General features: G+C 33.3%; 1 protein-coding gene across 2 annotated transcripts in view; it reads left to right on the top strand.

Moving 5' to 3' along the window:
- Positions 1-25771, top strand: part of PRIM2 (DNA primase subunit 2) — a 244878-nt gene that overhangs the window by 181593 nt on the left and 37514 nt on the right. The window contains exons 11-12 of one of the 2 annotated variants that reach the window (XM_039853280.1): positions 20635-20761; positions 25590-25672. In XM_039853280.1, coding sequence (XP_039709214.1) covers positions 20635-20761; positions 25590-25672 — 210 coding nt within the window. The remainder of the gene's footprint in view (positions 1-20634; positions 20762-25589; positions 25673-25771) is intronic. The other variant, XM_039853281.1, reaches the window with a different exon arrangement.

Below are 25771 nucleotides of genomic sequence, written 5' to 3'. Positions count from 1 at the left end.
AAAGTCTCCAACACAGAGCTCCTTGTCCACCTGCCTGCCCCACACTAATTTCTCCTACCGTCTTTTCCATCTCAGTTAATGGCAGATCCATTCTTTCACTTGCTCATATGAAAAAACCTGATGTACAGTCTTTGACTCCCTTTTTTCTCTCATATTTATGCTGTTAGCAGATCGTTTTGAATCAGCCTTGAACCTGTCACCATCCCGACCATCGCAGTGCTGGTATACTCTGTCATTATGTATCATTTGGATGATTGCAGTAGCTTCCTAATGGCTTTTCCAGCTTCTGTCTCGATTTGATCCATGTTGATAGAGGCAAGGAGAAGGGCCACTGTTTAAGCCAATATTGTCCCTAAAAGGAATTTAAAATTCCTCCAAGCCTTGGACAGAATTTCTCTTAATACCCCATAGAGTTTCATGCCCCAGATTTTGAGAGGAGTCATGTTCCCTCCCGCCCTGCCCCTAGTTTTCTCAGCCATAATATAAGGGCTTCTCAGTATGGCCGCTGTAAATGTCTGACGTTGAATTGAACAGCCTCTTGATGGACAGTCGCCCTATGTACCTTAATTATATTACTAATCTTAAAATAATGAGAATATTAGGACGTGCATTCACGACTGAAAGTATACTGAAATTAATTTCCCCTTCTTTTTAATGATTTAAAATGAACATCAGGATTGGAACTGCTGCAGGCTGATCGTTAGAAACATCAGTTATCATTGCACGGTAAAGGAAGTGATAGTAGGAATTTCCAGCTGAATATTGTCAGAAAAAGCAGCTTTCTCACTTCTGAAATTAAAAAAAAAATAGTTTATTAAACCTTTCTGGTTATTTTTCCCTCTGAAATTTGGGACATAAGGTCATGCACTGATATAGTAGCATATTTTGTTGTGGACTCGCTGCAATGATGGTTGATTGGTGAATTTTATATATTTTAAAAAAAGAGAATTCAGTAATTGAATTTTGTAGGTATCTTCTTTGACCTGTACATATATCCCTTAACTTTTTATTTTATATTTATTTCCCAACCGTAGACCTGAGGCCCTTTCTGGCTTAGTGGCAAAGTAAAAGATACTAATGAGAATGTCTTTGAGACATAATTATGTAGATTTAAAGGAGGGATGTAGTTTTAATTATGCCCTTTAGCTAGTGTACTTGCATATTAAACTCATTCATGTCTCAGTGTATTTCCCTCTGAAACTTTGCTTTTCTTAGGCCTTAAATTACTAATCAGCTCATGGATATACCTGAAGGTTATGTAAGCTAAATTGAAAACTGCCAAAGAATGTGTTTAAACTATTAATCCAAAATATACAGAAGCTTATAGTTAGAAAAAATGGCCCATGGGCTTATAGTGTTCCTTGCTAGACTCCTAAGGAGGAAATTCCAGCATCATATGTGTATATACGTTTCTTCCCTCCCTTTATCCCTAACTAAAAAATACCCTTTGGTTTTAATATGTTGAAACATGTAATATATTATTTTCCTTAAGCTATTTTATTAAATTCAGGGAACTTGAAGTAAATAATAATTTTTAAAAAGTTTTAATTGTCTTTACCTCTGCTTTTTTGGCTTTTTTGTTTACTTTCATTATAAGCTTCTAGATTTAGCAGAAAAGTAACTACCTTGAAGCTATGAAATGATTTATTCACTCATGGGAAAAAAGTATGAGGCTACATAAATCCTACTTTGTGGATGATTTTGTTTTTATTTGTGAGAAGCCAGACTAGGGAAAATCCTTAGTAAATTACAAGGAGAAAGGCTCTGAAAATCTTTTGAGGCTAAATTTCCTTTTAAAGAGACAGTAAAAATATAGAATTTCGAATAAGAGAAAGTAAACTTTCTTTAAAGGGAGAGAGAGTAAATATTTTTGGCTTCAGTAGATCATATGGTTTCCATCGCACTTACTCTGTTGCTGTAACATGAGTAACCGTAGACAGTATTTAATGAAGGGATGAAACTATGTTATTACTGACAAAAACAAACAGCTGTCTGCATTTGGCCTGTGGGCCGAACATAGTTTGTAGACTCCTGATTTAGAGCACATACTAACAGAAATCCCCATATACCCATTAACGTATCAAACAATTATTAGTATTTTCCATATTTCATTTATTTTCCCCTTTTTTTTCATTGTATTTTAGCCGAAGTTTTTAAAAGCAAATTCTAGACTATGTCTTGTGATGCCTATATACTTTAGTATGTTCTCTAGAAAATATGGACATTTTCTTACATAATCATAATACCATAATCTTACCACTTGGCTAAATTAACAATAATGTTTTGATAACATCTAACATCCAGATCAAGTTCAAATTTCCCCAATTGCCTAAATATATATATTTTAACATCTGATTTGTTTGAATGAGGATCTACATCAGGCCATACGCTATATTTGGCTATTGTCTCATAATCTCTTCTAGTAATCCTTTACTTACCTCTCTCTTTCTTTCTCTCTTTTTTTCAGTCCATAGCTTGTTGAAGAAATGGACCAGTTCTTTTGTAGAGTGTTTCACATTCCAGATGTGTTTGCTTCCTATGGTGTCATTTAATTTGTTACCATATTTCTCATTTTTCCTGTAAATGGAGTTAGTCAGAAAGACTTATGTAAATTCAAGTTCAACCTTTTTGATAAGAATCCTTCATAAGTGTTACTTTGTTTTTCATATGGTATCACATCACAAGGTATCACATCAGTAGCCCGAACATTCCATTGTAAAGTTCTCTTTCAATTTTTCATCTAGTGATTTTTATCCATTAAATCATCTTTTTCAAATCAATTATCTTATTTTCATTTCTACATTTATTAGAAGAATTATATGAAGAATGTTTTCTAATCATCTTGGGTATTTGGTTAGCCTGAAATACAGTGAATAGGAAAAGCAATATTTTTTAATCTTGTTTTACAGATTAGGATTGAATCTCAAAAAGATAAAATAGGTTGCCTAAGGTCACAAACTTATTAGCCTACATAGCTCAGAATCAAAGCAGTTTTTCATACCAATTCTAGTTATCTCAGATGCAACCCCAGTGGGAGCCAGTGGACTGACATCATAACAAGTTCTTGGTTCAAAAGTTAAAGGGTGAGAAATAGAGTGATTTAGGGTAATTTCCTTTTCCTCCATCTCCCCCCACCCTCCAAATAAATTCAGGAAAGAGGAAGTACTTTTATTTGATAAACTACAGAGACAGTTTTCCAGAGCAATTGAGTGCTTGGAGATCAAATTGCTTGGATTCATGTTTCTGCTCTACCACTTAGTAGCTGTAACCTGACTTTTGGCAGGTTACTTATCCTTTCCATGCTCTAGTTTCCTTGTCTGTAAAATGAAGATCCTAATAGTATCTTTATTAAAGGTTATTATAAGGACTAAATGAAGTCGATACAAGGAAAGTGCTTAGAACAGTCCCATGAAAAAATAAGCACTCAATAAATACCATTTAGCTTTTCAGAAATAAAACTGTCTTATAGCTACACCTTTCATTCTACTAACTGAACAGTCAAAATAATATAGTAATTGTTAGGAAAACAATATTATGCTGTGCTGTTCATGGTAAAAGTGATGGTAGGTCAGTATTCAGTAGGTCTTATTTGAAGGCCTAAGAAAGGCCTGAGTGTGAGCTGTGGAGGCTGCACTTCTGTAACAGTTGTAACTGCAGAGAAACATTGTTACATAGGTGGGATTAGGTATTTGGTGAACTCATGTGAATAGTGGTTAAAGAGGTGCGTGTGATATGAATGCATTTTAGTTTTTATCTTTGAATTTCTTAAAGTGGTGAATACTTCTTTTTGGATCACTCTCTGCCCCCAACACCTTGTTGGAGTCTTAAAACTTTTCCCTGAGCACAGTAGGAAGAGCTGTCAAATGTATTGTCATATTTTCAATAGGATATAAAATACTTTATTGTGTCATATGTGAGAAAAGCAAAGTGCACTCTGACTTCACCCCCTTTTCCATTGCCTACTTGCTAGTTATAGATGGTGTCATTATATTTGTGTTTATAATCATATCTTAGTCGTATTTGGTTGTCTATAAAAGACACATTTTAAAAGATCCCTTTAGCACAGTATTTTTCATCATCTTATAATTCAATGGCAATTGTAATTATATTTTTAAAGATGTACTGCAGTGTAGTCTTAATAACTTTATCATTTTGCATTATTCTTATGGTTAACATTTTAAGACTGGGCTAAAGGTATGTGTATGCATTTGGTTTGATCATAGACTATTCCTGTTCGTTCGTAGCCATTTTGATTTGTTGTACACCATTATGAAAGGCTTTTCACTATTTATTTCTTGAGTTGTCAAGTATCTTTTGAGCTATATTCAAAAGGGGAGATGTGTTGGATATATGCTATATACTTTATTTAAAAATTTTCTGAGTACTTGCAAGTTCTTTGTATCTGGCCACACAATTCAGAGGGGTACAGTTAGTACAATTTTCTAGTTGTATAGGTAGGCAAATAAAAAAGCAGTAGTCACAGCTTTTTTATTTTAAGTTTTGATTTCCAAATAAAGAAAAATGTATATAAAATTCTATTCGTACAAAGATACTAAGAGAATAATAAAAATGGTGAGTAAGCATGTGATTAAATATGAAGATCACAGAGCTGTCAAAGTCTTGAAAGGGTGTGTCCGTCTAGGTACTGTGTTGGAGATAATGTATTTTGAACTACTGGCAAAGCCTGAGTGTTGGAAAGAACACTGGATCTGAAGGCTCAAGGTCACAGACCAGGCTCTTGCATCATTGAAAGCTCTGAAAAACTGTTTACTGTCTTTGGGCCTCTGTTTTCTCCTCTGCAGAAGGAAGGAAATGATACTTGCTTTTGTGTGTTTGCAGATTAAGGGTTAAGTAAGTTTCCTGGAAGTGAAAATTCTTTCTAAAATACAGATTGTTAGTACATTAAAGTTAGAATAAGCTGTATTGGTTATGAGGGAGCACAGTCATGATTGTTTGGGTCTATTAAGAATTGACTTGTTCATTTTAGGGTCTTGGTCAAAATACCTACCTTCACCAAGGTTTATTTGTGCCCTTATCTGTTTGTGAGAATAATAATCTTTATTTTGCATTGGTTCTTGTGAGGAGGAGCAATTATGTCTGTCAAGTGCCCAGCACAATCCCAGGCACATATAGGTGCTATGTACATGAGAGCTGTTGTTACCATTTGCTTTAAAAATTATTAATGGTTAACAAGTACTCATTTTACACATATTAATGTGAAAGAAAGTAACTGAGCCCTTTTGGTAGAAGGAAGAAATTATAAGTATTAACAACATATTGCATTTGTAGAAACTATCAGTTTCTAATAATTTTCTCTTTTAAGGTAATAGAATTAATTAAAAATCAGTGTTGCAAAATTAAGTAAGCAATACTGATTTTTCCTCAAACCAAAAACATTGATGATTATAATAAGTAAGGAAGTTCTAAGCTTAGATTTCATTTTTATAGTTAAGATCTCCCCTTTCTCCCTGTGTGCTATCATTTATTGTATTCATTACTAAGAGTTTTTTTTTAAAAAATAGAATTTGAACATAAAGTTATAGAAGTAAAAGTATAATTAAATGAGAAAAACTTATATTAAAGTTCATATTCTGCCTATGAATTCTAAGGTGAAGTCATAAGCCTCCAGCTTTCATTTCAGTTCTCATTCTTTGCTTTGGTTGACTCTATTAGTTATTCTTGCCCATTATTTTCTTGTGGATGTGGAAATGAATTGTGTGTGCATGAGAAACCATCTTTTTAGTTCGTTAACTCATTATGGCAGCTGCTGAGCCATGGTGATGTCTTTAAGAAAAGTAATAGAAACACTTGTCTGGGAAAATGCTAGGAATCAAAGTTATCCGATGTGAAAGAGCTGTGTATAAGCTTTTTTAAAATTCTCCTGTTCTATATAGGTTTGTAGTACAAGCCAAACGCCTTTGTTTCAACTTTTTGAATGAATCCCTTGTCAATATCGTGGAGTGGAAAATGATTTCTTACCATTTATTTTGTGACTGCCTAATTAACAAATATCTTTAATTTCCTTTTAGAATTCCTGAACTTGGTCATGTATTTCACTCACTGTCAGCAATCTTGGCCATCACAGTTCTTTATCCTTTAAAGACTTTCTCTTGGTACTGATAGAGCATTATTTCTCTAACATTAAAATAATTTTTCTGATTATCACTATTGTAAAATACTTGGATATTTAACATTGAAAGAATTGATTTCTGGGATGCTAATGAAATGTATTAAGTGGCTTTCCAGGATGTCCTAAATGAACTGTAAAGATTGTCAACCTTTTGCCTATAAAACTGCAATTAAGTTAGGAAAACAAACTGTCATTCAACATATTTTCAATAATTGAATTAATTACATGATTGGAATTAAAGCATTGAAATTTTTGTTAAAAAATAAAATATATTGTCTTACATGATAATTAAGATCTGGGTGTGCCACTATGACTGTATTTTATATTCTGTAATTCACAATAGCCACTTATTCTCCTAGAATGTCAAATCATGACAATTTTTGAAAAATATTGTAAAAATGTGGTGTTAGCAAAATTGATTTAATTTTTTACTTGCATAAAGTAGATCTAATCTTATAACAAAGATAACTTTCGGTATAAGTTATATGCAGTGTATGAATAGTATGATCTAGAAAAAAATAAGTGACTATAACGACTACTTTTCAGACTGGGAAAATAGGAACAGTCATACTTTGAAAATATTATTAGGTGCTGGTTAAATTTTATATTTCATATTTGTAACATATTGATTTGATTTGAAAAATTTCATTTTCAGAGCAGGTGCTTTCTAGTTACTCAGACCTGAATTCAGATCTCAGTTCCACCACTGACTATCTGTGCAGGCTTCATTAAGGAAGTTGCTTTATTTCTCTGAACCTCAGTTCCCTTATCTGTTAATGGTACTGAAACCTTTTTTATAGAGTTGTTAGAACTTAAGCGAAATAAAATATATAGAACAGCGTGAGCACTAAATAAAAAATAACTGCTACTGTGGTAAGAGAGCAACTTCTCTTTGCCAGAAAGTAAACCACAAATGTTGGAATGTGAATTCAAGGTTATTGTTTGAGTTTTGGAGTCACTATTTCATGAAGAAGGAGAAAATCTAATACACACTGGTCGTTTTTTTTTTTTTGTGAGAGACTTAAGGAAAGTGTGAAGTTTGTTAATATTCAGGTTGTAAAGCTGACAAGCACTTTTTTTTAATTGAAGTTACCTTCAAACTGGCATCGTTCCTTTATTTTTTTACCCTTGAGGTATTCACATTGACTATTTACACATATAATTTTATTGGAAAAGAAAAACTATTTGATTTGCATAATGCTAAAATAATAAAGCCAGTATTGCCCTAGTTCTTGTGTACTGAGGTGTCAAGAACCCAAATAAAAAATATATCAAAAGCATTTTCTCATTTTTTTAACCTTTCAATCATTCTTCTTTAGAACACCTGTCATTTCTGTCACAGATTTTGCATAAACTTAGATTTTACTGCAGAATTGTTTTGTGTTTTAAGATAGCAAAATTAGAAATGATGTATCTTCTTTAGATTATTATGAAAGCAAAAGTGCCTACGTATCACTAAAGTAAGGAATACCTCCCCGCCGTGACCTCCCTACCCTATTATTAGACAGAGCATATAGCACGAATGCATTCTCTTCTTAAAAAACACAATGAAAGTCAGGCTCACAAAACCAAAAATTATTTTTGAGGATTCCAGCAAATTTGGCAAATTATAGTCATTCTTAATTGTGTTTGTAGTTTCTAAAAATTTAAAATCATAACCTCATCTCCTTAGGAGGAGGAGCAAAAATGGGCAATGCTTGTCATGTTAACCCTGAGTCACCAGAATGGAGCTGTCTTTTCATGTGTAATCTGTGAGAGCAACCCCTAGCCACCAATTTCTGCCTTTGTGTCACTCCTGAATGTGTTAAATTCTTAATATCTCAGTCTGTGTTTGTTGAAATGGTTCTCTATACCTGTCATTATTGTGAATATTTTACGTCTCTAACTAGAATTTTTAAAACCTAGATTTTAAAAAGCCATGCCTTTTATTTTCTGCCTTCTTTCTCCAATGCGCAATATAGTACTCTACAATCAGTGTCTTTAAGGAAAAAAAGTTTAATTAATGAACAAGTTGCTGTCAGTGTAGTATAGCAAAAAGAGAAGAAAAGACAGATTAAAGCTCTTTTTCATTTTGCTTTGCTCAATCCCCAGCTGAATGGAATAGTGTTGAGCAGCAGCCAAAACCCTGGAATTCAAGATTACTTGTTTCAATATTGAATGAAGGCTCAGCTGAGAGAGATGGGTTTTAGTGGATGTTTTTCCCCTTAGTGGAATTAAGGTGACTTTTCTTTGCATATTGTGTCACCTCAATTTAGGTGCTAAACAGCTTGGGCTTGTTGGTCGGGTAGCTTAATTTTGTAGGTTTGTGGGATATGATGTTTTCATAACAGAAGGGAAGAGTAGATAATAATCCTCTCTGAACCTTTAAGGAATTGAGATTTAATAGTTCGTTATACATTTATATGCAATTTTATGTGTATACCTATGGAATTTAATTCATAATTTTTGAAGATCCTCACTATCAAGGATAGAGGCATAAGGCAGAGAGATTTAAGGAAAGTAGAGAGAAGTCCTGGCTATCATAATTCACTGTCCAGTCGGATTTAATACAGCTAAGGAAGAGAAACCTAAACCACATGATGAGGTACATTCATTGCTTAACACAAGTCAGAGCAGTAAGTTTTGTGAATTGGGAATTATTTATTTAGTATTATAAGATGAAACACATTCTTCATCATATTTATAAATCATCTAATAGTAGCTTCTTGGTGAAAAGGATCTCATTCTCTCCTACATCTGAAGTTTCAAAAGTGATATTGTGATTTTATTTTTTTAGAAACAAATTAAGTGTATCAACTTGATTTGGGAATTATTAGTATTCAACAAATTACTCTTTAAAGCTACACATCAAAATATTATTATTCCTGTAATTTTATGTGTTATATTTTGCATTAATGTTCTGCTCATTTATATGCTGTATAGGATACCAGAGGTGGCTTTCACATTTTAAAGAAAATTAATCTACATATTAAATGGCTAATACACTTGTGATCCTAGAAGTTGTCATATCAAAGCACCATTTTTAGATTTTCACAGCTGTCCCAGCTTTCTTTTTTGTTATTACGTTGTTATTGAACTTTAAATATTAAGTTTAAATTAATATAAACTAAGAATTCTTATTTCAGAAACAGCTTTTCTTTGTAAAAGAAAATGGAAAATAATAATTTATAGTAAATGTTTAATTTGTGTCATGATAAACTAGAAAAGATAGCTAGCTTCTCAAGAAATTTTTTTAGCAATATGATAATTTTAAGCATTATTGTTATATATATTAAAGGTTGTATTTGGGTGTGTGTGTTTCAGGAGGAGAGATGTTTCAGTCTAGGTAAAATTATAAGCAATAGGATTTTTCTTTAAAAGTTTCTAAATGTGGCACAGCATGGAAAAAAGTCACATTTAGCAGGGAATTCTCTAATGTAGAATTATATACCATAAGAACATACCCATATACACATATATGATATTTTTGTATAGTTGGTGATAAAGACAGATTGTAATGAATTGAGTGTAAAAATGAACTTGGTGACTTTGAGTTTACTTCTCTATTCTTCTTCTATGGCTTTGGAGAAATAATCCTTCTGTTACTCAGTTCTTTTAGCTATAAAATGCTGATTGTAGTACCGAGAAAGGAATTGCAAATGTATTCAAAGTCGACTGCTTATATAATTTAGAAGAGGCTATTTTTAATTTTCTAATAAGTACTTATAGGAAATATCAGGAAAAGGCAATTACTGTCATCATCACCACCAACAATAAATGTTTATTCAGTGCCTGTAATGCACTAGGCAGGAAATGGAGCATGAGACCCTAGCTGCTAGCTCTGAAAAGGAGCAGGGACCAGCCTTGGACTCCTTCACTTACTCTGCTCTATTTCTTTTTCTAGAAAGCCAGCAATTTTTCTAGCTCCGGCCCAGAGGAGAGACTGACTGACTATTCAGTCTATAAGTGTTAGGTGGAACCATATGAAATTGTCATTTATGTAGATCAAAAATATATAATGTATAATGCCATGGCAATTGCATTTGGTCCCATTTGACATTTACAGAGCCACTGGTATGTGCCAGGCATTGTTGTAGGAGCTAAAGGCACGGAAGTTAACAAAAGAGACGCAATACTTATCTTGGAGTTGCGTTCTCATGGGTTCTTCAGGCAGACCTCTCTTTCTTCAGACTCATATTCAACAGCCTACTCTCCATCTCCACTTGGATGCCAAGTATGCATCCAGACATGTTTAAACCGCACTCCTGGTGAATAACCAATACACTCAGATTTTACCTGCTTTGTTGATAGAAATCATAGCTAGAAGGATCTCAGATGTTTGACCTAGCTCAAGATATCTCTCTCTGTGTGTCTGTATCAAGATAATAGAGCCAATAAACAAAGCAGTAATTTATATAGCACCAAATGGTGATTTTTATCTATTGAATATTAAAATGTACCCAGACATGAAAATGGAGCCTGGTGGACTGCTAAACACAACTATGATGTATTTGCTTTTTCTAATACATTGTGACAAGCTATTCCATTTTCTTCACTACACATAGTAAGTAGTTGAGGTGCGTTATGGTTCAGTGAATGAGCTCTGGGTAGGGAATCAGCGGAGCTAGCCTGGAAGTTTCACATTTGCTGTTGAGGAATGGTGCTACTCAGGTGTCCATCAGGAAATAGAATAAGTTAATTGTTTCTGTGCACTTCAGTGATGTGTTGGAAATAAGTAAAATAATTACCAGTGGTTTGAAAATTTTCTCTTTAGAAGAGTAAGAATTATATATAAGGTATAGGTAATAATTTTCATATTCATAGTTTAAACTATGTGTGTTTTTTGTTTGTTTTTCTTGACTAAGGTACTACAGACTTCAAAATTTTGTTTTGAACAAAAACCAAAATCTTTGTTGTGAAATGTATCAAACTGTCTGATTAAGTCTTTGCTCAGTAGACAGATTATTCTCCCTAATTGTTCTTTTGACCATGTTACCTATAGCATTACTATATTAATTTAAAAATTAAATTCCTGTGAATGAATACATAAGAGGTTTGGCTATTTAAAGTATCTTATTTAAAAATATGTGCTTTAATATTGTTTTAAGTTGGTGAAATTGAAAAAATATATTTTACTAGTTTGTCTTGTCATTGTTTTCTGTTAGCATGCATTTGACGTACAGTTAATTTAAAAGAATAGCATGGCAAAATAAATTCAGTTTATTAATGAAATAGCACATCAAAGTTGAGAAGCAAACAGATAACCTGAAGCCATACAATAAGTTTACATAGCCTTCCCTTGGTAGAGCCATCTTCCTGCATTGCTGAGAACACAATCCATCAATAATTCAATTGAGTTACATTTGGTTATAAGAAAGCAGCCACTTTGTTTTGAGACTTTAAGGCTGATTCCTGATCATAATTCACAAGAAGAAGTAACCTATCATTACTGTGGTACTTGTGAGCAAAGAATCAATAAAAAAGGAAAGGGGGAGTATTTCTCTTCAGTCATGAATATTTTATTATTTCTCAGATATTTCCCTGAGTCTGATACAGTATACTGTTCCTTTGTATTAAATAAAATGTATATGTTGGTTATGTAGGTCAGTGGTATAATGTTGCAAGAAAAAAACCCACTAAAATAATTTTGAAAATTCACTTAAGTTTTTCAGACTATGTATCTTTGAACTATATAAGAAAACAGCTATGCCTGTTGAAGTTGAACAACCCTTGTAACAAATCAACCTTTCTTATACTTTATATTGGGAAGCATAGTAGTGTGTTGTAATTTGTAGAGTTCTACAAGATTTGCTAGATGTTATAGTAAATTAAAATGGTTTTACTTAAATATATAGTAGTCTGCCCTTTGTTATGATAGAAAACCTTTTGGTTCCCCTTACACAACATATGTTAAACAAATTGAAAATTATCACTAAGTTCTAATAGCAGAAGCTATTTTTAGAATTGTTGCCACTTGGAAATTTTAATGTAGTTCCCGAAGAGATGACTTGTGTTTCCTGGGTGATAAATGCATTTACATGTATTTATGATAACATGGTAGAAAGAACATGGCACATTTTACTTGTGTATGAACATTTCACTTAATCATTCCAAGCCTCAATTTCCCAGGCTGTAAAATAGGCATAATGACACCAATTTTGTAAGGTAGGAGAATCAAATAAGCTAATCTGTGTTATGCCTAGTCCATTGCCTGGTATGTAAACTTTATTTTTAAAAAATTGTAGATGTATAGAGAAGTTGCAGAAATAGTAGAAAGTTCCATATACTCTTCATCCAGCTTCCCCTAATATTAATATCGTACATAGCTATTATACAGTTATCAAAATCAAATTAGCATTGGTACAATACCATTAACTAGAGACTTTATTCATATTTCACCAATTTTTTCACCACTGTCTTTTTGCTGTTCCAAGGTTCATTCAGGATTGCACATTGCATTTAGTTGTTGTGTCTCCTAGTCTCTTCCAGTCTGCGACAGTTTCTCAATCATTGTCTTTCGTGACCTTGATACTTCTGAAGGTTACTGGTCAGTATTTTGTGGACTGCCCCTCACTTTGGGTTTATTTACTGTTTTCTCAGGATTAGATTGAGGTGATGCCTTTTTGTCAAGAATACCACAGCAGTGATGTTTCCTTCTGATTGCATCTGTAATCAGGGGCATATGATATTAATATGACTTATTACTGGTGATATTAACCTTGATCACTTGGTTAAGGTGGTATCATCTGGGTTTCTCCACTGTATAGTTACTATTTTCTCCTCAAAATGCTTTGGGGGCGATACTTTGAGACTATGCGAATATCCTGTTTACCCACAAATTTGGCATCTTTTGGTGGATCTTGCCTGCAACTATTATTAGTATGGTGTTCAAATCACTGTATTCTCTTTCCCTGTCCTTCTACAGTCATTAATTGGAATTCTGCTGTAAGGGAAAGCTGTCCCATCTCCCCCATTTATTTATTCAGTTATTCATATCAGTATACATGGGTATTCAATGAATTATACTTTTCATTCTTTAGGTTATAATTTAGTGCTACTGTTGTTTATTTTGTTATTTAAATTGTTCCAGCCTTGGCCTTTGGGAGCTTTCAGCTCTTTCAGTTCGGTGCCCTTTCGACATGCTCCATTCTCTTCTTGAACGCATCTTCTCTGGCACGATGAGATGCTCCAGGTTCATGTTGTGTTTCCCCTGCCTTGCTCCTAAAATCAGCCAGTTCTCCAAAAAGCCTTGTAAATTCTCTTTAAAAATAAATTGGCAATCTGTCACCCAACATACATTTTCTAATTCTTGATATAAGGTTTTGCATGTTTCTCTTTTGATCTCCTTCAGATGCAGCCTCGGGGAATTTAGTCTCACCAAGTGGTTTCTAACCTTTGGAGAGAAACAAAACAGTTGCCTATAACAGAAGGCAACAGATCTTCTCTTTGTCTCTGAACTTGTAGAGGAACAATTTGGCTTGTTACTGTAAATAAAGTAAAACTTTATCTCATGCCATTTGTAATTTTGGGGCGTGATACATTCTTTACCATTTATTGCTGGCTTTTAAAATCTACTGTAAGTTTTTCTTTTGGTCATCTGTTATGTAGCCAAATTTAGATGATTAAAAGATGACGTGTAATCTGTTAAGTAAAATATTGTGACTTTGGGAAAATCATTTAATCCTTTTAGCAGTTCATTTTTAGTTATTTTGGAGCTAATTTTATAATTATGGTGTAAGTAAAAGTGTGCTAAAGATCTTGTCTTTTTGTAGAGAGCCTGATTCATTTTTGGCATTAATAAAAAAAATGTGTTTTTAATTTGCTATGAGTAACCACTAGAGGGTAGTCATGGGTAACCAATTACCCATTTGCTGTTTATTCAAGACATTCTGACACTGAAAGATGAGCAATAAAGTTGGTGAGAGGAATACCAGAAAGTAAATTCAAAAAGAAAACTGGAGTGACAGTATTAATATTACACAAAACGCAGTACGTGGAGAAAAGTATTGAACGGAACAAATATATGTTTATAAAAGGTGTACTTCACCAAGAATATGACAGTTCTGAACCTTTATGCACCCAGATACATATCATTGAACTACATCATATATATGTAAATATTTAAATATTTATAATAAAAATGTTTAGATATTTCTTAACTTTTGTAGGATTAGGGAATTATATCTTTGCAATCCTGGTAACTTTAAAACATTAGGTTTATTACATATTATATATATACACACACACACTCACATACACACTTGTATCTTGAAACATCTTTTTAATGATAGAGCTAGATCTTTAAAATCCTATCATAATAGAAATTTAGTTCTAGAAAATACTCATTGGATTAAAGTTGCCAGATAAGGCAACCCAGAAAAGCAAACTATAAAAAAAAAAAAATGCAAAAAAAAAAAATCTGGGAAAGTAAATAAGTAGGATTAAACCAATCTAGCAGAAGTTAAATAAGTTTACATTTAATTTTTACTTCAAAATATTTGTAAAAATCAATTCTTATATCTGTGAAGAAGAAGGAGCCTTTTCTTAGAAGCTCTCATCAGTGAACGTTTGTGCAGTCTTTGATTGAGGGCTTGGATGATGTTTTTGGTTTGCTTCCCTTGTTTCCAGTGAGTGAAAAGACCAATTTATTCAAGCTGAGCCAACTCACCTTAGACTAGAGCATTCTGCATCAGTCAGGCAGCTCCTGTGGTTTTTCTGGTGATATTTGTTTTATGTTGGCTCTCTTCCTACCAGTGAGATAGTGACAAAATTGACCACCTCTTAAGAGTTACTAAATTGTCTTTTAGGCTATAAGTATGTGATCCAATAAATGCTTTCACTTTAGCGAATGAAGGGTTGCCTGTGGTTTGTGTCTTCAAATTCGGGCAAATTATATTTAGAATCTTAATAAATTTTCATTCACTGTTAGGTCAATGGTATTTATATCAGTGAATAAAGTAGACTCTTTTACAACAAGTGTTCCTGGTGAGAGGCTGAAAGTTCCATCATTAATCTGTCCTTTTCTTAGTATCAGGCGCACTGGCTGAACAGATAGACAAACTTAGCTACACAACTCCCCCAGCCGATTTCCTCCAGGTTGAATTGTGGAGGCTTCTATTCCAGAATACATTAAGTTACAGTATTAATGATAGGAATTTACTAAATTTCTTGTCACTGAAAGTAAATAGAGTAATAAGTATAAGATTAGCTTTCAGTCCTCTGATAGGGACGAGCCAATGAATACAGTACAGAAAAGATTCTTAACAGTTCACCCTACTAAACATTTAGTGGCAGCTGCAGTTTACTGGGCTTTGTATTTGCTGTGGGGTTTACAGAAGTGAATGAGAGGTGATTGAAATAGGCAAAGCAGGGACTGTGGTTCTTCCCCCCAACTCACCCTGCACTTTAGGGTCAGACCCTCTTTCTTGCTTTTCTACATCATAGTAGCTGCACTACATGCTGTTGAAAGCCTGTTCTGGCTCTTAAATTCTGATAAGGAAGCTAAATTTGCTGAAGCTCTAGATCGAGTTGCCAGTTAAATAAGTGATGGTGTGTTCTGTATTCTTTCCTGTTCATTTTTCATATTCCCTTTTCTCTGAGTTTGTACTCCAGTCCTTTTCATGTCCCCAACTAGAGTATTATAGGAAGAGAAATACCAAGTGTGCCTGGTAACTTGAAAGCACGTTGAAACACTAGTGTTTTTTTTCATTCAGATGTTTAACTTTAAAATTGCCATTTTTGTGTATGATTCTAAAATTATGGGAAATTAGAAATCAAATAAATGATATATGTGGGTGGCTTTTTAGACTTACTATTTCTTTGAGTAGATATTTTTCTCTGGTTTTCATGAGAATCAGAAACATTTTGTTTCACTGTGGTTTAGTGTGGCTTTTCACATGTCCCTGAAGCAACTGAGTGACAGTAGGGAAGCAGCCTGAAGTTGAATGTTTGCCGTGGGTAGCCGACAGTTGCTGTATTTATTTATTCATTTTTTTCCATTTATAATTTTGTAGCATTTTCTAGAAAGTAGAAGACTAGGATTTTAATTCCAGCCTTTTCACTGGAATTATTTATTCCTAAGAAATTGGAATAACTATTCACTTCTCAAAACCTTAGTTTGCTCATTTATAAAATAGGGATACCTGACTTCTATACTTTATAGATAGTAAAGGGTCTAAGAATCATCACGGCTAAAGATCTATAGAAATGTAAGCTGTTAGTATTGAAACATCACTAAATATTAATTTTTTATTGCTAGTAACAGTAGTGCATTTGTACTAATTCGCCATTAGGAATTTCGAAATGATGTTCTTTATTTGCTATCTGACTGAAGATACAATTAGAGTGATGTAGATCATACAGCCCCACGTCACAGATGACCCTCAAATCTTATTTTCTGGGTTTATTTGCTTACAGTCTTATATAGTGGAATAGGAAAAAGACAAACCCATTAGCCCGCATACCATCTGCATCCTAAACAGATAGATAGCTTTCCATTTTCCTCTGATGATTATGGCAGGTTTTTGATACACAGCTGATGTTTCATTTTATCTGTTAGCTTCACTGAAAGTGGTCTGCTTAATCAACTACATTATTAGATTACATAGGATCATTTCATTTAATATTTCTCTATGAGTTTTGGCATTTCTCTATTTCCTTTTCATTTTCTAACAAAGTAGTCAATCAAAATTTAAAAATTTTAGCCTGACCCTACCTCAGGGAAATTTGAGGGAAAGAAACTGCTTATTCTGGAGTCTAGAACTGAAAATGTTCTCCATGATTACAGGGAAAGGGATTAGGATGCAAGGATGGAGAACATATGTTCTGCTTTTTTGGATAAAACTGTCGGGGAGGGGAAAAAAGCCCTTTTCCTCTACTCATCTTAAGTTCGCCAGCTGGGGTCCTGTAAATTAGACTGACAAAAGACAGATTTACAAGAGAAAAACAAACAGATGTGTCTGCTTTATCATTTTTCTTGAGTTCCATTGGTAACATAGTGCCCCTGAAAATAATTTGCTGCCGTCTTTGGCAGAAATGAAGATTGGTGTGTTGCCAGCACCATAGCTAGAATGTCAGGACTAATTTGGGAGGTTGCAAACTGCCACTCACCCACCTTTAGACCATTGTTGATTTTCTGACATTTCCCATCACTGGATAAAGTGGGATGGAGGAGCCAAGATGGAAAAGTGTGTTCTTCACTTAGTTCCCATGTAAATATAAATGCTAAGAGATGTTCCTTTGAGTTATGGATATGGACACTTAGAAAGTATTCTCTAAAAAACATCACAATAAATGAACCTTCTGTACAATATTTCAAGAGTTCGCCAGTCTGAAAACTAGAGAAGACTATTTGTGTGATAAATATGCAGAGTCTGAAAGCTTAATAAGGTCCAAAATTTAGACATATATGCATACAAACAGTAGGTAAATAAATTGGAAAGATGAGGAAGGTGAAATATAACTAATTTAGCTTTCCTTCCTTTAGAGAAAATAGCTTTCCATTACTTTAACAGAATAGCTGACCAACAAGTTCTTTCAGTATCTTCTGATGAACATACAGAAGTTTTGTGTCCAATTAAATTCTGTTCATACCAAAAAGTTTGCACAGATTGACCATAGTTTATGACCAACAAAACAAACAGAAGTTGTTTTAGATGATGTTTGCTGCAACTTTTAACATTCTTGTTTTCACCAGTGAAATTTAATGATAATTTAAAAGTTGTCTTCTTTTTTTGAAAGTTTTCTTTTAAATACCTTTTTTTTTTTCCTGGTTGTAGATAGGTAGTTATGAAGCCATAAGCTCTTGATCGTTGAAATTTCCAGCTGTTTTTTCTTTTTAAGTAGAAATTGAAAAGCTGATTCTAAAATTATATGGAAATTCAAGGACATAGAATAGCCAAAGTAGTCTTGAAAAAGAACAAAGCAGGAGGACTTACATTATCTGAATTTGAGACTTAACTCCAAAGATTTTATAATGAAGGCATTGTGACACTGGCCAAAGGATAGATACATAGATCAGTGGTGTAATAGAGTATCCAAAAATAGACCCACACATTTATTGTCAAATGTGACAAAAGTACCAAAGTATTTAGTAAGGAAGTGAAAACGTCTTCACCAAATGGTGATGGAAAATTGTTTATCCACATAGGGATGAAAGATACTAGAATATGCCACCCCAAAATATGTGACTATAGCATAAGGGTTGTTTTGAGCTAAAGGTAGTTGAGAACCAGCAAATTCAGGAAAAGTTCTGTACTTCTCCTAATTGCCTAAAAATAAGGTATAATTTCCTCTTTAAATAAAGAAAATATACATTTGTAAAGATGAACCCTCAATCATCTGGCTACCTCCTGGAGTCATTTCTTTGTAAGACTCTCATGCATGTGCTTATGCACAATGTAATTAAACTGTTGTTGTTGTTGTTGTTTTCCTTGTTTTTTATTAGTTTGATTCATGGGCCCCAGCAATTGAACCTAGGGGAACAGAGGGGAAAAGACTTTACTGCTCCTGTAAAATAAAAAAGAACCTGAACTCCTATTTCACACCACACAAAAATTTAAAATGAATCAAGATCTTGACTTAAAAGCTAAAACAATATGGCTTCTAAGGACAACATAGGAGAGTATCTTTGAAATCTATCTTAGAGAGGATCATAAAAGAGTAGATAAACTGCAGTTCATCAAAAAATAAAAACATCTCATCTTATTAGAAGTATCATCAAGAAAATAAATAAACAAACCACAGACTGTGAGAAAATATTTGTAACAGCTATACAGGCATACCTCGTTTTGTTGCACTTCGCTTTATCACGCTACACAATATGTTGCAATTTTACAAACTGAAGGCAAGACCCTCCACCAGCAGAAAAGATTACGAGTTGCTGTATTGTGATACTTACTTTATTGCAGTGGTCTGGAACCAAGCCTGCCATATTTCCAAGATATGCCTGTATCTGACACAGGGCTTGTATCCAGAATATATAAAGATTTCTTAAAATGGAATAATTTAAAAAAGACAATCCAGTTTTTAAATGGGCAAAAGATTTGAATAGACACTTCCCAAAATAAGGCACATCACTAGGCAAGAAAGAAGCAGGTAAAATTGCTCAGCAGTTTTAGTCATCAGGGAGATGCGAAAGGAGATACCACTACCCACTTATTATAAAGGCATTTTAACTAAAACACCACACTTAGGAGAATGTAGAACTCTCATGCATTGCTGGTGGGGATATAAAAATGTTTTCCACTCTGGAAAACAGCAGCAATTCTCTTATGTAATTATCCAAGACAAATGAAAATATATATCTACAAAAAGTCATCTATAAGAATATTCAAGGCAGCTTTGTTGATAATAGACCACAACTAGAAAAGCCCAGGTGTCCAAAATAGCAGACAAGATAAACTATCTGATATATTCATACTTTGGAATACTACTCAGCAATAAAAGGAACAAACTACTGATAACATGCAATGTCATGTGATAAATCTCAAAAACAAAAACATGAAAAAACTCAGATGCAAAACACTTTATAATATAGTGTATGATTCCATTTATATCAAGTTGTAGAATAGCTAAAACTATAGTGACAAAAATCAGATCGGTCGTTGCTTCTGGGTACAGAGGGAAGGTAAGAATGTAGACTGAAAAGAGAGAGGAACAAAGGAACTCTATGGGTTAATGAGAATGTTCTATCTTTTGATAAGGGGTATGGGTTACGTAGATACAGTCATTTGTCAAAACCAATCAAACTGTAGACTTGTGATCTGTGCATTTCACTATATGTAAGTGATGGTATCAAATTTTAAAAAATCTCACCCCCCAAAAAAATTACAATATTTTCCCATCTCATAATCTGATTCTCTTTCCTACTTTCCTTTAAGTATTGGACAGCTTAGTTCCACTATACACAGTGTCTCTCAAAAATGTTCCTTTCATTTCTTCTTATCCTACTCATTTTAAAGTCCTTTCTATTTCATTAGCTTGTTTTATAAACATGGACTCAGGGATTCCACGTAGGAGGCAATTGCAGTAGTTTATTCATTCATCAAATATTTGCTAACTACTTTCTTTGTACAGTGAAAATACAGAGGAAGGGATTAATTGTGTTCAGGGGTATTTCAGAAGTAGAATGGGTAGCGAGTGTGAATTCTTGGAGAACCAGGATAAAGGGGGTACAGAAGAGGCTCAACTGATTTATATCTAGTGTAATATTTGGAATCGAACCAAGCAATGGGCAAATTGATTATTCTCCTCAGGAAAAGATTATCTCCATCTTTAAAACTGTAAACATAAACATTAGCTATTTCTACCTAAAACATTTGTTTCCTATAAGTTTTGCACCTTAAAGAAGTTATTTGTATCATAAAGGAACTGAATGATATATAGATATGATATGAATGTACATCTATACATGCATGCTGAATTTATTTTATAAAACAGCACTGTGTAATCTGATTTCAGCCAGCATTGCTGACACCATTAGTATAATATTGGTTTACTTTGTCTCTTTCTTTTCCTCCAATTAGTTTGATAAAGGCTACTCTTACAATATCCGTCATAGCTTTGGAAAGGAAGGCAAGAGGACAGACTATACACCTTTCAGTTGCATGAAGATTATTCTAACCAATCCACCAAGCCAGGGAGATTATCATGGTAAGTGTTTCTATTTGATATGTTTGTGAAATATAAAAACTCAAGAGCTCTGTAGGAAATACTATAACAGTATAATGGCTTTTTGCATTACTGAGAGGAGCTAGTTTGTAGCTTTAGTCAGTCATCAGAGCCAGAGCTCCATTACTCTTCTACTGATTTGTCCTGTTACTGAACTACGTCAGGCAAGAGAAATTCATTCTGCTGTGCTTCAGTTTGTGCTGGATCAGGCTCTTTAGTTCTCAGTTTCTCCCTTTACCTGCTGTTCTGTCTTTCTTGTGTTCTGCAATGTCTTAGAAGACCAATGCAAGTTCTTCAAAGCCTTCTGAAACTGGATACCTCAAATTTTAGAATAGCAGGTTCATCGATTTTTAAAAGACTACTGAGGAAAAGTCTGTTTTATTCTCATTACTGTCACCGGATTAATACACACACAGATAAGTGAGGAATTTAACAGATTGTTGTGTCAAACATTTCTCAATTTGCCTGAGTTTTAGGTTTAAAAAGAAAATCTAGGTTAAACTATTTTCTATCGATTTCCAAGTACAACAGCTTTTTTTTTTTTAATAGTTTCCTGAGCATACCTTGGAAAACTCATTTACCTGGTATGTCAGAGATGATTTAATAGTCCATAATAGTAAATTTTCTAGATTATCAAAGCTTAGTGCAATATGTGTTAAAACTTTTATGCTTTGACATCTTAATTGAAACTTTTAAGATCACATACTTTTAGGCTGTTAAAAATCAAATAATCACAAACAGAATTTTAAGAAAGATGTTACCTGTGTCCAGAGCATATAAAAATGCTTGAATATTTATGTTTAATAGATGAAAAGGTGGTCAATACTATTATACACAGTGAGTGGTTCTTATCACTTGTATCAGTCACTCAATGTAGTTTTTAGAAATAGATTCTCAAACCTCACCCTCAGTTATATAAAAGAAGTATTCGCAAGTTCCAAGGGTGATTTTTATGTTCTCTATTTCTTATACCTGTTAAATTATATCTTATTTATTCCAATCCATTCTGTTTGTTTTATTTTGTTTTTAATTTAAACCACTAGTTAAAAAATATTATACCTAGCACTCAGTGATCTCTTTGTTAGGCACATTTATCTATCCTTTTTAAAAAATAATAAACTTTATTTTTTAAGAGCAATTTTAGGTGCACGGCAAAATTGAGAACTTAGAGTTCCCATATACCCTGTGACCCCACTTACACAACCTTCCCTGCTGTTGATATCCCATACAAGTGTGGCTTGTTACATGTGAGCTGAGAAGAATGTGTAATCAGCTGTTGTTGGATGTAGCTGTTTTATAGATATCAATTATATTCAGTTGATTGAGGAGGGCACAGCTGAGTTCAACTGTATTGCTGACTTTCTGCCTGCTGGACCTGTCCATTTCTGATGGAGGGGTGTCGAAGTCTCTAACGGTAGATTCATCTAAATCTTACAGTTCTATCAAGATTTTACCTCATGTATTTTGAGGCTTCGTTGTTAGGTACATACAAATTAAGGGTTGTTATGTCTTCTTGGAGTATTTATCCCTTTATCATTATGTAATATTCTAGATAAATTTTCTTGCTCTGAAGTCTGCTATGTCTGAAACCAATACAATTTCTTCTGCTTTCTTTTGATTTGTGCCAGTATTTCTGCATTTCTTTACTTTTTATCTATATGTGTCTTTATGTTTCAAGTGGCTTTCTTCTACACAGTATGCAGTTGGTTCTTATTTTTTGATCCACTCTGACAATCTCTGTTTTTAATTGGTGTATTTAGACCATTGATGTTTAGAGTAATAATTGATATAACTGGATTAATATCTACCATATTTGTAACTATTTTCTATTTGTTGCCCTTATTTTTTATTCCTGTTTTGGTCCCCCATACTTTTTCTGCCTTCTGAGGTTTTAATTGAGCATTTTATATGATTCTCTTTTTTCTACTTTCTTAGCATAGCTATTATACTTCTTTTTGTTACTTTTTAAAAGTTATTTTTTTTTTTTAAGTTTTCACTACACATTTCTACTAATCCAAGTCTCCTTTCAATCACACTGTACCATATCATGGGTAGTGCAAGTACCTTATAAAATGAAATATTTCTAATTCACTTGTATTATCCTGTCATTCATTTCGTTTATACATAAACACATATACATGCATAGATACATAAATATACATACTCGAATACATTGTTCCTATTATTTTCAACAAAGTGTTATTTGTTAGATCAATTAAGAATAAGAAAAATAAAAGTTTTTATCTTACCTTTCCTTATTCTCTGATATTCTTTTCTTGAGGTAGATCTGTTTCTGGCCTATATCGATTCCTTTGAAGAACTTCTTTTACATTTCTTGTAATGCAGGTCTACTGGCAACAAATTACCTCAAGTTTTACTTGTCTAAGAAAGTCTTTATATCTCTTTTGAAGAATAATTTAGCAGGTTACGGAAATCTAGGTTTGTGGGCTTTTTCTCTCATCACTTAAATATTTCACTCCTCTCCTAGCTTGCATGGTTTCTGAGAATAAGTTAGATTTAATTGATAATTGTTATCTTCGCTTCTCTGTAAGTAAGGTGTTTATTTTCTCTGACTTCTTTCAAGATTTTTTCTTTATTTTTGATTTTATGAAGTATGAATATGATATACCTACTTGTATTTTTTTTTTTTTTGATATTTGTTCTTCTTGGTATTCTGAGCTTCCTGGATCTATAGTTTGCTGTCTGACATTAATTTGAAGGAAATTCTCTGTCGTTATTGCTTCAAATATTGCTTCTATCCTTTTTTCTTGTCTCCTGGTTTTTCTGTTATTCATACGTTACACTTTCATAGTTGTCCCTTGGATATTCTGCTCTTGTTTTTTTCAGTTTTGGAAGTTTCTACTGACATGTCCTCAAATTCAGAGAGTCTTTCCTCAGCCATGTCTACTAATAAGGCCATAAAGGCATTCTTTATTTCTGTTAGAGTGCTTTTGATCCTAGCATTTTTAAAAACAATTCTTTCTTAGAATATTCCTTTCTGCTTATGTTACACATCTGTTCTTGCATGTTGTCTACTTTTTCCATTAGAGCACTTAGCATATTAATCATAGTTAAACTCCTGGTCTGATAATTCCAATATCCCTGCCATATCTGGCTCTAGTTTTGATGCTTGTTTAGCCTCTTCAAACTGTATGTTTTTGCCTTTTCATATGCCTTATAATTATTTCTTAAAATGTAGACATGACATACTGGGTAAGAAGCAGCTTCTCTAAGTAGTAGTCTGTTTCTTCTGTTTTCTTCTTATTGTTGAGCATAGCTTTAAAATACTTTTTTGTGATCTTTAGTACTTTATCAATCTTAAGTTTCTTCTTGGCTTTGCCCTTTCTGACCTTTCAAATAGTTATAGACATTACTTCAAATGTAATTTGATACTTCAAATGTAATTTGAGTATATCAATTAATCTTTGTTTGTTTGTATCCTTTAATAATTCTGAGCTTAACCTAAAATTCCATGTGCAGCCTCATCTCTTTCTCATTGTGATCCTTCACAATTTCATTATCAAATTTTTTTGAGGATAATAGTGATAGCTAACTCACATTGAGTGCTTACTATGTGCCAGGAACATGTACGAGCTTTGTATTCCATTCTCACAAGAGCTCAGTGTTTATTTCCCTCACTTGACAGAAAGTGAAGGTGAGTCAACAGGAAGATACAAAATTTGCCTAAGGTCTCCCAGTGAGTAACTGATAAACTGAGATTCAAACTCAGGCAGTATAGCTCCAAACTCTTAACTATGTGCTACACAGCTTCTCAAGATAGTTTCTTGTACTAAAAATTATTACAATTTTAATCAGAATAAAGTACATACTACGAATGTTGTAAATTTTATAATTTTTAGCACTCCATAGTATTATTACCATGGATGTTTTCATTCGTAGTTAAGATTTTTGGTAAACATATTTGTTTGGCCTGTAGGCTCTTTTCCATTATTTTTGCCCCAACCAATTTCCTATTGATTTCATTAAAAATGCACAATTGTTTCTAATAGATATATCATCTGTATGACTGAAAAATAATCTGGCTTCCTGTATTAAATTTTAAAATAAGTGTTTTGTTATTGCAGTTTCTCATTAAAATGTCTAAAATTTTCCAGATTTTGGCTTAATACAGTTTACATTTCCATTCTTCTGTGTTCTTATTTATGAAAATATTTTTAGTAGTCCATCTTTATTTTTGTTTTTCTCATGAAATAATATAGAGGTGATATGTATCTACTATAAATTGTTTTTTCTGTGAAAGTTTCTTATTTGTCCATCTCATTCTCATCCATGATTCATCTAAATTTATATTGATTCTACCTTAATGGGAAATAGGCATAGAATTTAAATATGAAAATGATGTGAGATTTTTATATTTCTTAGAGTTTGCATGTTTTTATTTACAGCATCTTCCTTGTATGCCTTTTATGTAATTTTTTTAAACTAAAAAAAGTATGAGATTGTATACAGGCTTTTAGATAAACTGTTTTATAGCTGCTTTGTGATTATCTCTGCTTGTTAGCAACTAGGACAATTAAAACTGTTTTCTCTTCCTAGTGGTTGGGCAACTTAGCCTGAGAATGCTGTAGTGTTTTATGTAACTCTTGAGCCTGTAGTACCCTGATAACTGTGTAGCTAAGTCGTCATTTAGATAAAGAGAGGAAAGCAGTTGCACCCATGGGCAATTAACTTTTTTATTAATAAGCTGTTAGACAATTAAGGGGAGCTTAGACGGTCTCTCGAGTGTGGTGTTGTACTAAGTCCTGAGTAAATAACCTTGTTGGTATGCTGGCTTGTTTTTTGTTGTCAGGGTGCCCATTCCGTCATAGTGATCCAGAGCTGCTGAAGCAGAAGTTGCAGTCATACAAGATCTCTCCTGGAGGGATAAACCAGGTAGGTCAGATTCTGCCCTGCATCCTCAGTAATGAGGCGTCAGGCAGTTCCTCTCAGTTTCATTTAATGTTCTTGCAGCAATGCTGTGTACTACTTGTC

The sequence above is a fragment of the Pteropus medius genome, unplaced genomic scaffold, assembly GCF_902729225.1.
Source record: "Pteropus medius unplaced genomic scaffold, Ma_sr-lr_union100, whole genome shotgun sequence".
NCBI classification, from domain to species: domain Eukaryota; kingdom Metazoa; phylum Chordata; class Mammalia; order Chiroptera; family Pteropodidae; genus Pteropus; species Pteropus medius.
The sequence above is the reverse complement of the archived record's forward strand: the minus strand, read 5'-3'. Positions and strand labels throughout refer to the sequence as shown.